The sequence below is a fragment of the Diadema setosum genome, chromosome 18, assembly GCF_964275005.1.
Source record: "Diadema setosum chromosome 18, eeDiaSeto1, whole genome shotgun sequence".
In the NCBI taxonomy this organism is placed as follows: domain Eukaryota; kingdom Metazoa; phylum Echinodermata; class Echinoidea; order Diadematoida; family Diadematidae; genus Diadema; species Diadema setosum.
This window is the reverse complement of record NC_092702.1, coordinates 3,163,958-3,179,923: the sequence shown is the minus strand read 5'-3', so window position 1 is coordinate 3,179,923 and position 15,966 is coordinate 3,163,958. Positions and strand designations below refer to the sequence as shown.

The window sequence follows — 15,966 nt, the reverse complement described above, 5'->3', positions numbered from 1 at the left end:
CACCACTCTCATTATCATCACTATCTACAAGCATTTATTTCATTAGTTGGCTCAGTTAGGATTGAGGTAATAGATCACTTAAAATATAGGTGAAATTATCCAAATACCTAATAGATTTTCACCGACTTTGGAATTTTGTTTCACTGGGCTCTCTCAATGTTAGTATGTCAAGGTGCTTTCTCCTCTGATGCCCTTTTACAATACACTGAATGATGCATGTTGTTTTCAAAGATAACATTAGCATAGTATATATTCTGGAATTGCTGTTTGAAGTCTATTTACAACTTGATATCTTTCCCCTACCCTTCCCCCTAGGTCTCCGCCATGCAGTGTGGATTGATGCCAATCTGCCAGGAGGCCCTCATCGTCGGCGAGTGCGCCTACTACGACTACAAGGGCATCGTGATCGACGACGAGCAGAAGGACGCAATCATCCGGGCGCTGGGCCCCAAGAAGCGGGTGCTGTTCCTGCGTAACCATGGCGTTGTCTGCTGTGGACAGACCATCGAGGAAGCCTACTACCTCGCGGTCAATGTCATGACAGCATGCGACACACAGGTGGGAAGGGGAAAAAAAACAGTTGTCCAGGGTACTCCCAAGACATTGAACACAGTAATAATGAAATTTTGTTGCAATGAAGTAAAAAATGTAGGCCCCAAACTTATTATCACTAACATCTATGGTGCAAAGTTCCCTTCAGTTATTATGAAATTTTGATATAAAGAAAGAAATTCGCCAGTCCTGTGGACTTCCTTATAATGGAAGTCGCCTGTACTACAAATATGGGAAGAAATGGGCCTGGTTGTATGAAGAGTTGTGATTAATTCTAATCAATCTTAAATCAATATTATGATTGATTTCAAATCCATCTTCTAAAAAAGTTGTGATTGATATCCGTCACAAATTTTCAGACTGGAGTGATTGCAAATCTGTCTGGAGCTGCAGTTGCTTCTAAATCAGTTGCAGCCAATAAAAAAAAATCAAGTGTATGTTTTAGGTTGACATGGATGTGCATGCAAGCAGTTTTTTTTTAATTGAACTTATGAATAAGATATCATTAGATAAAGGAGATATGACACTTTACCCTGAAAGTAATTCCAAGGTTACTGGGAAGTTCGATTTGTAATGCAAAGACACCTAAAGTTGGGTATATTTCTTGATTCAGTGTTAGAAAATCAGTACAGTTCTTCCAGATTGATCATCCTGCATCCTGGAGGGTACCTAGGGATGTGTCATCTGTTAATTCTTGAACCAGTGATTGCTGCATGTGTGGAAATGGTTGAGTCATACAATCACTAAATTTGTAACTACTTCAATAAGCAATGTGAAGCACATTGATAAGGTGCCATGTCTGGCAGTAGAATAAGTAACTGTTGCCTTTTGCATTCTGTCTCTACTAATGCAAAGAAAAAGTATTTTATTGCATTATATGCAATACAAAACCATATAAGATTCTGTGAAGTGATCAAAATCTGCAACCATTCAGGATTTTATCATGTCTAAATCACTCTGTGTAGTGCATAGCTTATTCCTGTTACCAAATCATCCTGGCTACTATGTACCGTTTGTCTAAGGTAAGTAAAAGTTGCACCGAATAGATGACATAATGATCACTGAATGGCGCCCAGAATTTAAATGAATTCCATCCGCTTCCGTGCCCAGATCCGAGCGATGTCAGCGGGCATCGACCAGCTCATCCAGGTCTCTGAGGAAATCGCAGAGAAGACCCGGGAGGTGGCATCCCAGGGCGGTGGAGGGGTCGCCGGTGACGACCAGATCAAGAAGTGGCGCTGGGGCGAGCTGGAGTTTGAGGCTATGATGAGACAATTGGACAACATGGTAAGTACGAGTGTCTGCCACAGAGATGTAGTAGGCAACACTTGAAGCAACTGCACCATTTAAAGTAGCCCAAATGGTTGAAGCCACTATGACAGTTGCAGCAAATGTAGCTGTGGTAAGCAACTCTTCAATGTCTACTGTATGTCTCTGGCCCAAGTTGAGAGTGAGAGTATGAATATGTTAAAGGCACCAGGGAAATGGACGTATATAGATGAAGAGGCTTGAACCAGTGACCCCACACCAGAGTGCCAATTGCTGTTACCACATTGTCACAGCTCTTGTTAAGTTTATAGCTTTATAAAGCTCTTGTGATATTTACTTACAATCAATGTGTAACTGAACAGTTTTGTTGAAGATGATTTGTAATTCTCTGCAAGAAGCAGCTGCCAGCTTTAGAGGAATACACAATTTTGGGTAGTCTCTGTCCTTTGTTACTCAATGCTTCTCTCGTGATATTTCCTTGCCCCACAGGGACACAGAACAGGCTACATCTACCACAACCCCCTTGTCAGGTCTGACCCGAAGCCTCGCAGCGACGTCGCCTACCCTGCCGTGTCGACCGGCGTCACATATATCTACGACGACGACGTCGACGCCAGCAAGTACGAGTCGCCGCTGAAGATGCTGAACAGGAAAAAGGCAAACGAGAAGACCAAATGGATGAACACACCAAACACCTATTCCAAGGTGGAGGTACCCGTGGAGCAGAATGGGGATGAGAGTCCGAAGACGAAGACAAAGGTATGAATGATGTCTCCTTCAAGACAGACACTCTAAAGCTTGATGCTGAGCTAACAAGTCGCTTTGATTCTAGTGAAGGCTCCCTGGGGGAAAAAAAATTGAAATAGATGAATTACTATTTTTTTTAATTCATTTTTATTTCATACATCATGTCATGGCGATAGAAAATGAAAGCCTCCCAAATAAGGAATTAGTTTTGCCCATTGAGATAGATGCATGTAACACAAATTTCTTGCTGAAAGCTCCAGAATACATAAACACTGCCATCCTTCCACATCAGTTTATTCATCTTGGGCTTTGTTCTAGTACAGACAATACCCTGCCCTTATGTTCCTCTGATATTTCCACAGCTGGTGACAGTGCTTTCCAGGCATGTGCTCCTAGACTCTGGAATGAGCTTGCAAGATTCATTCATCTGTCCCCTTCTCTGGAGGTTTTCAAGAAACATCTCAAAAACTCTTCTTTTTGTTCAGTGATTGAATCAACCATAATATTTTTTTTCAGTTATTAATGTAAAGTACAGTGAAAAAACATCTAGTTTGGAAGGGCATTATACAAATGTAATTATTGTATCTTAAAGCTGTCCAGAATCTTCCCGATTTTAATGAGTCCATTTCAAAAGCACTGCATAGTGTAACCGTTTTAAGATATGTATTGGTAAGTCACCAAAGCATCTGATATGCTTGGTAGTCACCTCTGCATTGTATTGGAGCCATTGCTTCTATCCATATTCATCTACTTTCCTGTAGCAAGTTGTGATTACAATAATTATACATTATGATTCCAAAAATTGATAGAGATGGAAATTAGAGTGGGGTAAAGTGGCAAAAGAAAACATTCAATAGTCAGATGGAAAGGAGCACATGAATTGTATTGTTGCAGTGCTGTTTTGTATCAAATGTTCACCTAACCAGGTCTGCATGTTTAACCTTTTCAGTGGGTAAGCGAGAAGGACGCCACAGCAGGCGAGTCGGTCAAGATCCAGGACCCCCAGCAGTTTGCCAAACAGAGCGACAACCCTCGAGAGTTCAAGACCAAGGCCAAATCGGTGAGTAGGAGTTCTGGAAAGGGGGCCTCTTATGAGAAGGACTAGGTAGGACAGAGTAAGGTCAGGGTAGGGAATCTTTTGTGAGGACAGGGTGTCCAAGATGCATATCTTGGACTCCAGTAATTTATAAATGCTGTGAAGTAGTGGAGAGATGGGTCTTGTCTATGACAGCAAGTCCTTTGGGAAACCTAGGGATTATTATTGTACAAGCAGATACAGTCTTTATTTAATGGATCAAAATTGCAGCAATAAGAATGACTCTATTGATTGGTTCCCGTACCGCTGTACTACAGTGAGAAACACAGGTGTGTTGATGGGGGCTGCTTGAAAGTGAGATATTGCTTCTGACCAATGATGTGATTGCATGATTATCAAATGATCATCTGCAACAGTGACGGTGATAATTACTATAATTTGAGCAATGATTGCTTGTGAAGGTGATGGTAATGATTGTAATGACATTGCTCAGGATGGTTGAAACAATGATCATTAGAATTAGAAGGAAGTTTGTGGACTCAATGAATGAGAAAACATGTTCAGTGATTTTGCTTTTAAGAGAAATGAAAAGTTTCGAATCCTTACTTCTACATATTGAAAACCTCTTTTGATCTCAACAGGTGACTGCAGAGCACTTCAAAGACAACACTAACCCAGGACCCACTTCACAAGTACTGGCAGGCATTGACGATGGACGTAAAGTGCAGGTAACCCCACCACTTTCTCCTACTCCTCTTTCTTAACCCGGGCATCATCGACAAATGTGTATCATATCTCATGATATTGTGTGAAGTGCCTAGAGGCAGTCGTATATTAAAATGCTTGGCTGGTTTACCATCATCGCAAATATGGGCTGGACATTGAAATAATATGTGTGCTTTTAACAAGATATATGCACATGTGGTAAAAAAACCCAGAAGAATGTATCTCTTTGTGATGTCAGGATGATGGACTCACACAGCCATGTAACACGGTGTGTATCTAACACAAAATTAGATGCATGATTGTGCTTCTTGCCAGCAAAAAGAAGAAGAAATGTCTAAAATCATCAATTGTATTCATTCATTTAGGGCTCAAGAATAAATGACGTATATTAACAGAAATAGAAGATAGTTTAGGAGGGGAGTGTGGAAGACTGACGTGAATGTTGAAGTTTAGCCCAGGTACAGGCTTCTTTGCCGGAACCATTGAACTATTTAGTCTAGAATGCACTTTGCATGTCTCAAGAAATTAACCTCTGGATGGAATGGTGATTATTGTTTGAATAGCATGTTTATCCATGATTTGATTTCACCAACCTGAGTGGGTGTTATTTTTTTTTTCCATTTTTGTTTGTTTGTTTTTTTGCATTTGAGATCATCCATTTACGTTATCCATTGTTATGTCTTAAAATTTTAGTTGAGAATGATGAGGTGTAAGCTTTTTTTTATAGATATTTTGAATTGTTTAGATTTCACCAAATTTGATGACTTGGTTGTAGTATCATAATATGCTCGATATTATTGAAAACGAAACACTGACTCACGTGAGACTATTCATGCATGTGTTACAATTCAGAATCATGCAAGCAGTTGACGTGTGGAGTACAAAAGGGAATTGTGGAATAGATTCATGATATTTAGCAATATGTAAAAATGAAGTGAGTTGATCGAAAATGTAAATAGAGTAGAAAAGAATCATCTCAATCATTTTGTGAAATTGTTTGGCACATGTATTTTTGTTGAAATATGGTAATTGGGTTGTTTGAAAATGTTTTGGTCAGTATATGATAACATCATGTTACATATAACAGGATACCAACATTTGTAAGGAGACTTTATTATGACAAATTCTGTGTGATTACATTGATGATACCCAAACGGAAATCAGTTGGAATCAGTCAATAAATAAGACTTAATTGTTTAGCTTTACCTAAGCAGAAAAGCTCAAGAAGTTGATGTTGAATGTAGCTTGGACATCTGTTGGTGCATTAATCAAACATATATGAAATTGTGACATGCTTCAGTATTCATTTCTTATTTAGTGACTGATCACTTTTAGTGGTGTGACTACAGTGACTGTGAAATGTGCTCCAGAAGAATGGTAGCTGCCTCTTAACTCTTCCCCCTCATCATGCCTCTTTACCTAGAAATCACCACCAACACAGCTTTTAGTGTTGACCCTTCAACAAGAAATGTGAAAAATGATTGCTAACTTCATTTAGGCAAGATGATTTAGAGAGTCAATTCCGCTGTAGATGAGCTGCCTCGATTGTGTGGTAATCAGTCTAGCGCACTGTGATTCTCTTGCTTCGTCATGCACCAGTGTCGGTTATCACTGTAGACAGTCAGATTTTGTGCGCGTCCACGGACCGTCCAAAGGAAACTGTTGGCACAGAGTAGAACCAGTACCAATTAAGAAGCACAATAAATATCTGTGATTATTTGTACAGTAAAAGAACTCCCCCCCCCCCAATCATTTTAGATATCACATTTGTGGATCATAAACGATCAATTTCCATAGAGCCAAGGCGTTATGAAGGATATATGAAGGATATTGCTCTCACTTGCCAATATAGACATTTAGGCAAGTTACCTGTCTGCCTCAAAGTGAAGTGCCCATTCATATTACTTGTGTGAAAATGAGTTTTTAGTTGCCCTGTTTAGTGCACAAGTGGGTTGTAGCTCTCTGCTTCAAGAATATGATTGAATTGCCAATACATCTGGCCTTTAAAAGATATATCATTCATTCACTTTCTCTATTAGTATACTCAAGGGCCTATATAGTTTTCATAATAAGACATTTGCCATGTGTTGGCATTGGTTTCTAGTCACTCTGTGCCAACAGTCCATCCCTAAATAGAAAAGAAAAACAACCCAAGAAGAAGAATGATACATTTTGTGGAGAGATGATATAAGGAAGTAGTCATATGTCTGTCTCCACAGCCAGCCTCTTGTGAAGTGAGTCAGTATTCGCTCACATCATGCATGGCACCATAACGTGTGTTTGTTCTCATTCACTCCTATACTCGCCCCTCCCAACACACACATACACACACACGAATACAAATTTACAACCGACACACGGCTGCCCCTCCCTCGTACCGTGACTACCCCCCTTCCATCATCTAGACTGTGGTCAAAGATGCCGAGTTGACCAACTCGGAGGAGAAACTGGTCAACGAGATTCAGGTACAAACCGCGGCTCCTTTTTTTCCTCTTCTTCTTTTCCATCTCCAGCTTTTACCGCCATCACTTACCATCACCCTTATTTTTTCGTCACCATCTTTAGTCGAGTCTAGGCTTTCATATCCATGTTGAGTTGGGCCATTAACTGCATTTATGTTTGTTTGTTATCTAACCATGTTTTTCATATTTTTTGTATAACCTGCACTGTAGTACTACCTTATCCACCCATGTATTTTTTATTTTTTTACCCCGAGTGTGCAGTGCAAGACAAGACTGTATATTACAGCTGCCGCTAGCTTCTCAAACCACCTCTTTTATCCCCCCACTAGCGTAGCAAACCACATCAGCATTCAGCCCTTCGCAAGAGAAAGTCTGTCAGCATCGCAGTCACTCTATTTACACCAGCATTAATAAAACTGTGCGTGAGAGCTGGCAGGCGTATGTAAAGAAAGTTTTGCCCATATACACAATTGTAATTGTTTTTTTTGCTGTTGTGATTGAATGATATCCAGCTTACTAGCTGTGAGAAGTATTAGAAATAGAAGACTTTGAATAAATTGATCTTCACATTTCCTTTTCATATGAGATGTCCGTGACACACAATGCTCTTGGGGGCATCATCTATGACAGTTAAGCATTAGCGGTGGAAAAGATGTACTGATACATTGCTTTTCCACGAACATGTTTGAAAAAAAAAAAAGACGAAGAAAAGTGTCCCATTGATTACGGGACATAGAATGTGAATTTGTCACTGCATGTGAGATGCATCTGCACATACCTATTTATCACCAGTCGTATGTATTGCTATCTGGAATGGGACTGAATGTCCATTGAATGGAACTGAATGCCCATTGAATTAGAAATGAATAGATGCTTCCCACTCGTAGGGTCTGATCTGTGATCGATAGAATGCTTTCTAGTCTCAGAATACCCCGTATGTGTGTTTGTTTGTGTGTGTAATGCTGCATGATGTGACATGAGATACATGTAGAAAGATGAATTCCCGTTCCAATTATCCCCCTTAGTGATTAGTCCTTGTTCAAGTAGTAAAGAAATATGAAATCATTACCTAGAGAGTGTTAACATACATCATTGTCATAACATCCGTTGGGGTCTTACTAACATTGATCATCTAACTCTTCACCATTTTTGATCATCTTTCATGCTTTTCTCTCTGCGCTAAATCTGTTCATTTTAACACAAGTGGTTTTTGTCTTTCATAATTCACAATTACAAACGATAGGTCCATTTATTCGCGAGTATATGTTATAGAGGGCTCCACAAATAATTTCCAGGTTTAAAAAGAAGGCCATCTCAAAAACATTGAGCTGGAAACGGCTATGCTCTCCCCCCCCCCCCTTTTTTTTTTGGGGGGGGGGGGGGGGGGAGACTTGCCTTTCATTATCTGTCCAGTGCAGAAATAATGGAATGGGCTTTATGTGAAATTTGGAGTGTGGTATAAGCCTTACTGAAGAAATTCATCCAAAGTTGTCAGAACTGTTGACTTGTGCCTTTATTTTAATTAAATTAAATGCGATGCTTCGTGAATCATTCATTTTATTGGGAAATTCCAGTTGACCCTCAAACTGACAACTGATTGCATTGTCTCTGGCAACTGTCTAGACAATTTATCCCTGTAGTAATCCATTCTGCTGTAATTACTCCTTTGCGGTACTTCTAAAGGCCATTTCAGTGTAATAGTGATTTGTCTTAGCTTTCCCAACATTATATCTTGAGATAATTGGAAGTATGAATCTCCTATTTCTTTTTAATTTGATTAAAACAAAAAGGCAGTGGTTGAATATTACTGAGCAGGTATTTGTAAAGTGTCTATTTAATTGCAAAAATTATCTGCCCACAACTTGACCAGTTTGTTCATAAATGGCAGGATTATCTTTTTTGTTGTATGGTTTATTTTGAAAAACAGGGCAGTTAAAGACATTTAGAATAAATTGATATGATTATCAGTGAAGAAAAGCTCTAATGATTTATGGTAACAAAAGGCATGCATAGACGTGATTTTAACATGGACATAAAATAATTACTGTCGCATTAGATGATAAGATAGTCATAGCTTGTTCTACATGTTGACTGTGTGCATTATGTTCCAGATGTAAAAAAAAAGAAAAAGAAAAAGAAGAAAAAAGACAGCAACAACCTGAGATTATAATGACCAGCGCTGTTGTTGGTACATTGTGTTATTATGCCAGTTTTGATTGGCTTGTCTGACTGTGAAGTTTACAAAATTGAAGCCCTGTAGGAGAATGTTGTGACATGCAAACCTGTGGTTTCCCAAACATGGTGCATTCTGAATGTGTTGTGTTGATCTAGTAGGCTAGATAATGTTGTTTTTTGCAGTGCCTAACCCCAGATACGACCATGTAACGATAATGTTTGCAGCGATGAGCAACCGCAGCTGATTTCACTCCTTGTCTGCTGACCTATTAACCTTCATGTTCGTTTTCAGACGTGCTTGTGTGTCTCTTCCATGTTTAACCCACATTCATGCGGCTCGTTAATGTCGTCTCCAAAGTCTTAATGAGATGAAAAGTGAACACTCCGCATGGAGGGGTTCCCATGGCAACTTCATGTCGGAGGAAGTCTGCTGGAGCCCTTTTACTGTCATGAATATGTTACTGTGTGGTCTATCATTACGAGTGTCTTGCTTCCTGTGTGTGTATGTGTGTGTGTGTGTGTGTATGTGTGTTTGGGGGTGGGGGTCTGTGTCTCTTAATCCCCTCTCTTATTCTCCATTGTCTGTCTACCCCCCCCCCCCACTCTCTCTCTCACGCACCCCCCCCCCCCCCCCCCCGCACACACACAAATGTGCAGTTCTGTGTGTTGTGACTGACAGTCTTAATATCCAAGAGTGATGACTAATGCTGACTCATGATGCACATACACCTCATGTTCTCTGATAAGACTTCATCGTTGCTCTTCACTTACAGTAAAGAAAACATCTTAGCCTGCCTTTGCAGTCATTTTTTTCCCACAATTCATTGCTCTGTTCATCTTTGGTACCATCATGATGTACATCAGAATTTTCATTGAACAGAAATCTTCTTAAATCATATAAGTCTCCTTTTTTTTTTTCCTCAAATAAGAAAACATTCTAAAATTCTTCAAAGTCATGTCATCAGTATTTCACTCTGGATTGCACGATTGTATGAGCAGAACCACTTTTTGTAGTGGTAGTTCTCACATGTCCATATCGAATTCTAAATGTTCAAAGTTTCCCATCTTTCAATGTGAAGTTTAGCTCTCTTACATGTAAATGGACATGAATGCATAGGACACTCTGGTGTTATATCCAGAGACTCTTTAAGTAAATCCTAATATCCGTCTGGTTCTCAGGTTAGGTTGCATTCTTTCTTACCATTTCCATCATGGCGGCAAATTATCCACATGCTGTTCATCTCTGAAAACAAGCACAGTGTGAATTCAATCACCAATCATTTATTTATTTTTTTTTGTGTGTGTGAATCCTAACTTCCTGACAGTTTTGCAAGTGGTTAAATCTGCAATCGTTGAGTACAATATAAATGGAGAAATGTACAGACTGTATGCATTTATATTGCATTCACGTCAAGATCAGAGGTAATAGTTTTATGTGTTGTTAAATTCTCTAGAAGCACCCAACTCGCGGAATTCGCAGAAATAAAAACCTTGTGAACCTTGCCATATACAGTATATAAATGTATGGCAAACAAGTGATTTGGCACTTTCCAACAGATCAACACAGAACAATAATGTTTTTGTACACCCATATTTTGTGTGTTTTAATCACTTTGTCAAGCCCGCCTGTTAGTTTGTGTTTCCTAATCTCAAGAGTGGTATATGCCTGCTTGCACGCAAATTAACATATGTAACAATGAATGCAAAGTTTTTTTCTCTGACTGTGAGTATTAAACCCAGAATGCAATCCAGTAGCTGAAAGCATGTAACTTTGAAAAGGCAAATGGTACACGACACTCGTGCAATTGCAACCTATGTGTATATCGTGTGTGTGTTTGCACACAGCAAATTCAAAGGTGGTACATGCACAGGAATGGCTGTAAGATACTAAACCATTAGCCTGTGGAGCTGAGAAGTGGGTTTTGAAGTGACCACGCTCATTTACATGCTTGCAGGAAATCTGCCGTGTGACATTTCTGACTGCTGTTCTTAGGAGACCTCTTGTGAACATGCTTGCATCTGTCTCTTTAGGAAGTTATTTTCTCAGAATCTGGGTTTTTATACTTTTTTTTTAAATGCTTGATTTGATCATTGTGAATAATGCGAAGGTGAGGTAGTTCCATACGTTGAATGAGATAAAGTGCATGAAAAGAACATCAAAAGAAAAAATTATGCATATGCTAAAGACTGGATGATTAAATGATAATGATATTAATGAGAATAGATTTTGTCCCTTATTTCAAAATCATCAAATTTTTCCATTTTTTTTTTTTCATTCTTTGCAGTCTCGTTCATTAGCACATATCCAATTCATATATAATCACGCTAATTAAGTTGCAGTCTCATTCGAATGGACCGTTTGATTGACGAGATTCACACCTTCAATTTGTCTTGCTCGTAGGGCACCAAGCAGGCAGGCCCCGGTCAGATCTCGGTGGGGTCCAAGGGCATCGTGCAGAGGGACCACCAGAGCGACGCCCTAGTCTACACCGTCTACTCACCAAACCCGTTCTGCAACATGACAGAGAAGGACATCCTGGAGTACAAGAGAGAGATTGCAGAGAAGACCGGTCAAGGTATGGGGTTGCCACGGCAATCAGCATCACACGGTTTTGGAATCCGACCCTCATGGATAATTTCACAGTTTTTCTATCGCTGGAATGTAGCCTGAGAGGTGCAAAGTGTGTTTCAAGTGTGTACGAATGACACGGGTACTTTATTATTTTTTTGTGATGTGGATACTTTTCTGAACTCTTTAATATGGACAGATAAAAATAAGTAATCATGGGCCACATTTGTTAATTAAAATGGTCTCTTTTTGAATTACTGTCCAAAATTATAACGAAATTTGTAGAAAAAAAAGTACAAATTTATTATTATTCATGTAATTATGTTAAACATGTCATAGCAGGGATGTTTTGCATTGGGGACATCATCGCCACTGTCCAAAATTTGGCTGCCATGATAGCAGTGTGTAAATGAATGTCTTAAGAACACAAGATGGCGCTACAGAAAGCAGTGACCTGGGGGTGTGACAGTACCCCAGGTTACGGCGTGGCAAATCTTAGGTTGTGCTGTAACAGATTTTTATCATATGTTGCCCTCTGTACTTCTAGTGAATAAGATCACAACTGCTTTTTCTCTGTCTCTCAAATCATATGTTCTCATATGTTTTTCACATTTTCTCAGTAGTATGATCACTCTCTTTCTCTTTCTCACTGTCTCCGTCTGTCTCTGTAGATGTACAAGAGATCGAGCTGATATTCCAGGCTCCCGAAGAGGAGGACGACAACAAGCTCGTCGACGCACAGGAGGGCGACGGCAAGACGACGACCACCACCAAGATTTCGACCACTGTCACTGTCGCAGGAGGTGAGTGGGCCCAGACTTACAAAGTGTGGCATAGGACAAGTGGGCTTTGGAGCCAGACTTTAAAGGACAAGTTCACCTTCATTAACATAAGGACTGAGAGAATGTAGCAATATTAGTAGAACACATCATTGAAAGTTTGAGGAAAATCAGACAATCCATTCAAAAGTTATGAATTTTTGAAGTTTTTTTGTGCAGTCACCGCTGGATGAGAAGACTACTGCAGTGTACGATGTCACATGCGTACAACAATATAAGGAAAATATAAAGAGAATTTCACAAAATTTCATCTTTTGAAAAAAGTACACATTCCCTTGACTCGTTACTGACATATGTAATGGGTAATATTATTCCCATTGCCTTTAGAAAGAGGCAAGTCAAGTGCTCTTTTATTATGCGAAAAAAGTGAAAATATGTTGGAATTTTCTTTACATTTTCTTTATACTGTTGTACTCATATGACATCACGAGCCTTAGTAGTCTCCTCATCCAGATGTTCCAACACAAAAATTTTAAAAATTCATAACTTTTGTATCGATTGTCCAATTTTCCTCAAACTTTCACTGATGTGTTCTACTAATATTGCTGCATTCTCTCAATCCTTATGTTTATGAAGGTGAACTTGTCCTTTAACCATTTGTGTGCCCAGGCACTGAGCTTAACTCACCATGTTTTTCCATCAGCATTCAATAATCCCCTCCAATTTTGACTTGACCTACTAGTAGTAGTAATGTTAGTTATCCCACTCGGGTGTAGCAGTGTGTCTCAGTCCCTCAACAGGAAGGTCATGGTGACATAGTGGGGATTAGGAGGACTATACCTGATTCATTGACAATTGGCTTCCTTCACATCTGTGCCGATCTGCGAGCAAAGCGCAGTAAGAGTTCAAGGAAAACTGGCGTGAAAACGGGGAAATGCTTTGCTATGTAGTCAAAACATAAAGTCACAACAGTACATCAGAACATTTCGATAACCAGGACATGACATCTCCTCATGTTGTTATATTCGCACTCGTAAGAATTGTATTTTCCAAGGACTACATAGCTGATGGGCTGTTATTATATAAGAGGTTACCAAAGTTTGTTTGTTTGTGTGTCTGTTTTAGAAGCTTTCTTTTTGATACTTTGGTTTGTGTTTTACTATGTTGAGTGAGCATTTGTGTCACTGGGCATGTCTTTTTTTGACTGAAGTGACGAGAGAATATTTTGCATTAAGAGTACTGTGGTCTGTTCTTGACTCGCACACAGAGGGCGACACTGCAACCGTAGTCAAGACGAGAGTGACCGAGAAGACGGTGATCAACGGCGCAAGGGACGAGGATGACGAGAGGGCTCCCTCGCCTGGCGGCGAAGGCGTCAGCAGCTCGGAGACATCGCCGACGAAGGACCCCATGTCGCCATCCAAGAAGTCGAAAAAGAAGTTCCGCACGCCCTCCTTCCTGAAAAAGAAAGAGAAGAAGGAGAAGAAGGGAGAATAGCCACACCCATTCCTGTTTGCATGAGACTTGCGTAGGAATGGCACCGTAGTTTCTTTTCGAAGATTCAAGGGAGGTTTTTTTAAGAAGTTGCTGTGTGTACTGAAGAATTTCAACAAGTACAAGAGGAAATTAAATTCAAAAAAGTGAGAAAAAAAAAGAGGAAAAAAAAAAAATCTGTTCTTAACTTGTAAAGTTGCTTCTGGCAGCACTTTGTAATTTGTAGAAGGTATCAACGGATGTGTGTGGTGGCAACCTTCCCACCACCTTGTGTCTGGTCTGATGGGAAGGTTGCATGTTCTTTTCCTGTCTCTTTCTCTCTCTATCTCTCGTTCTACCTTCTTCTCTCTCTCGAGCTGCCAGTGCCGCACAGTGAAGCAAGCGGGATTGGCATGCTTAATGGGGTTTCACGTTCTGTCTGTACTGCCTGGCTCCGTGTATGATGAGCTCGATGTGTTGTAAAATCATAGGGACTCTTTTATAGAGGAAGGAAAGGCAAGAAATCAAAAGCAAACTTGTGTAGTCGTGTAGCTTAATCCATGCATTTTCTTAGCCACTAAAAAAAAAAAGTGTGTAATTCACTGATGTAACAAGAAAAGATGTAATATAGGGGAATGTGATGTGTATATGGATGAAGTGATTTATACATCCAGGTAGACAGTTCCCAGATTGTGTACTCATCTCTTTCTGGTCTATTTGGAGGGGACCTTTTTGCTTCAACCTCACCTCCCTTTTGTAATCGTTCCCCTGATCCAACAATGTCCTGAACACCAGTCCATGTTTACTGAAATCTTGGCACGAGAGAAGTTGTGAAATGATAAGTGATTGGCAGCCCCCTCTGTGCAAGAAACTGTTTGTGGTGAAGAACGGAGAACTTGTGGCGACGTTGACTGCGCTGACGTGCTCTATTCAATGACGGCAGAGGTGCTTTTGTCCATTTGTTTGGTCTCAATAGTGGATGTAATGGCGTCATTATCCATGTCTGATACTAGGCTGTGGTTGTGGATGAGTATGTACAATGTATCTTTGTGACGCGATGCAGAAATTGTGGGTACAATCGGCGCAAAGAATAAAACCTATCCCCCCCCCCCCCTTAAACAAACAGTCTGTAGCCAAGAATAATGCAGCAAAGACCATCAAGTTTGGTCCAGTTTAGGTGGCTGAGCCTTCCCATGTACTTGTCAAACGTCTGTATATCATTTGTTCTTGTGTTTATAATCTATGTGATTGCCAAAAGTACTTGTAAGTAGTCTCTGTGTTTTTTTTTTTCCTCCTATATATAATGACTATGATGCTAAGAAAAAAGATTATACTTATGTAGCATATGAAATATGTGTATTATGTAAGATAGCATGCATGGTAGCTTGCTAGGATGCATTAGAGGTAATCTTTAGCCTGATTATTTCCTCCTAATTCTAGTCGTCACTTGTGCCGGGCGAGTTACAGCACGAGCGATAAATCTATATATATACACACATATAAATATATATATACACACACGTACGATTGCATCACCATGCCACTAGTGTATGTTAGCTATCTTGTAATGGTCACAAATTCAGAGCAACTAGTAACGAAGTGCACTGGCAATTCCCAGCACAGATTGAATCTTTTGAAAATGTTGAAATTTTCCTTTGACCTGCACGACCTCTGACCCTGATTTGGTCCAGTGCCCCCATCGGAGGTCATCAAGTCTTTTTTTTCCTATTCCTTGACACGGTGGGGTGTCGGTGTAGAGTAATTGTGTGCATTTTTCTTCATTCGTTGGCAAGAAACTTACTGGAGTCCTGTCATGAATTTTTATATATTTGCTGAAATGTTGAAGTGTAGTTGTTTGTAGTGTATAGAACTTGGATAATGTGTGATAAAACAGATAATGAATGCTTCACTGTTAAAGTGTAAATTTAACAATTTGACAAATGTTTCATTCCCTCATGATTGTGGGACTCTCTGTATTGTATCCAATTTAGTAAGTTACCTGTGAGTTTCAGCTTACAAGAAGCAATGTGGAACTAGCACCAGAATGGCCCTCTTGAGGTGTGCAAATGTAAACATGACGCGAGGCAGAAGGTGTGGGACTGACGCATCCCCATGCATGGATTATCATTGTGTGTGTGGTGTGCAATAGGCAAATCTGGAAGATTACAAACAGAATGA

At 39.9% G+C, this 15,966-nt stretch overlaps 1 protein-coding gene across 4 annotated transcripts in view; it reads left to right on the top strand.

The window, feature by feature from the left end:
• LOC140241338 (gamma-adducin-like) overlaps nt 1-15,287 on the top strand; it is a 111,285-nt gene extending 95,998 nt beyond the window's left edge. For 3 of the 4 annotated variants that reach the window (XM_072321069.1, XM_072321067.1, XM_072321068.1), the window contains 9 exons: nt 316-558; nt 1,663-1,839; nt 2,311-2,580; nt 3,518-3,628; nt 4,246-4,332; nt 6,736-6,795; nt 11,369-11,543; nt 12,208-12,339; nt 13,583-15,287. In XM_072321069.1, coding sequence (XP_072177170.1) covers nt 316-558; nt 1,663-1,839; nt 2,311-2,580; nt 3,518-3,628; nt 4,246-4,332; nt 6,736-6,795; nt 11,369-11,543; nt 12,208-12,339; nt 13,583-13,812 — 1,485 coding nt within the window. In that variant the 3' untranslated portion in view covers nt 13,813-15,287. The remainder of the gene's footprint in view (nt 1-315; nt 559-1,662; nt 1,840-2,310; nt 2,581-3,517; nt 3,629-4,245; nt 4,333-6,735; nt 6,796-11,368; nt 11,544-12,207; nt 12,340-13,582) is intronic. The other variant, XM_072321070.1, reaches the window with a different exon arrangement.
• Nucleotides 15,288-15,966: the final 679 nt, after the last annotated feature.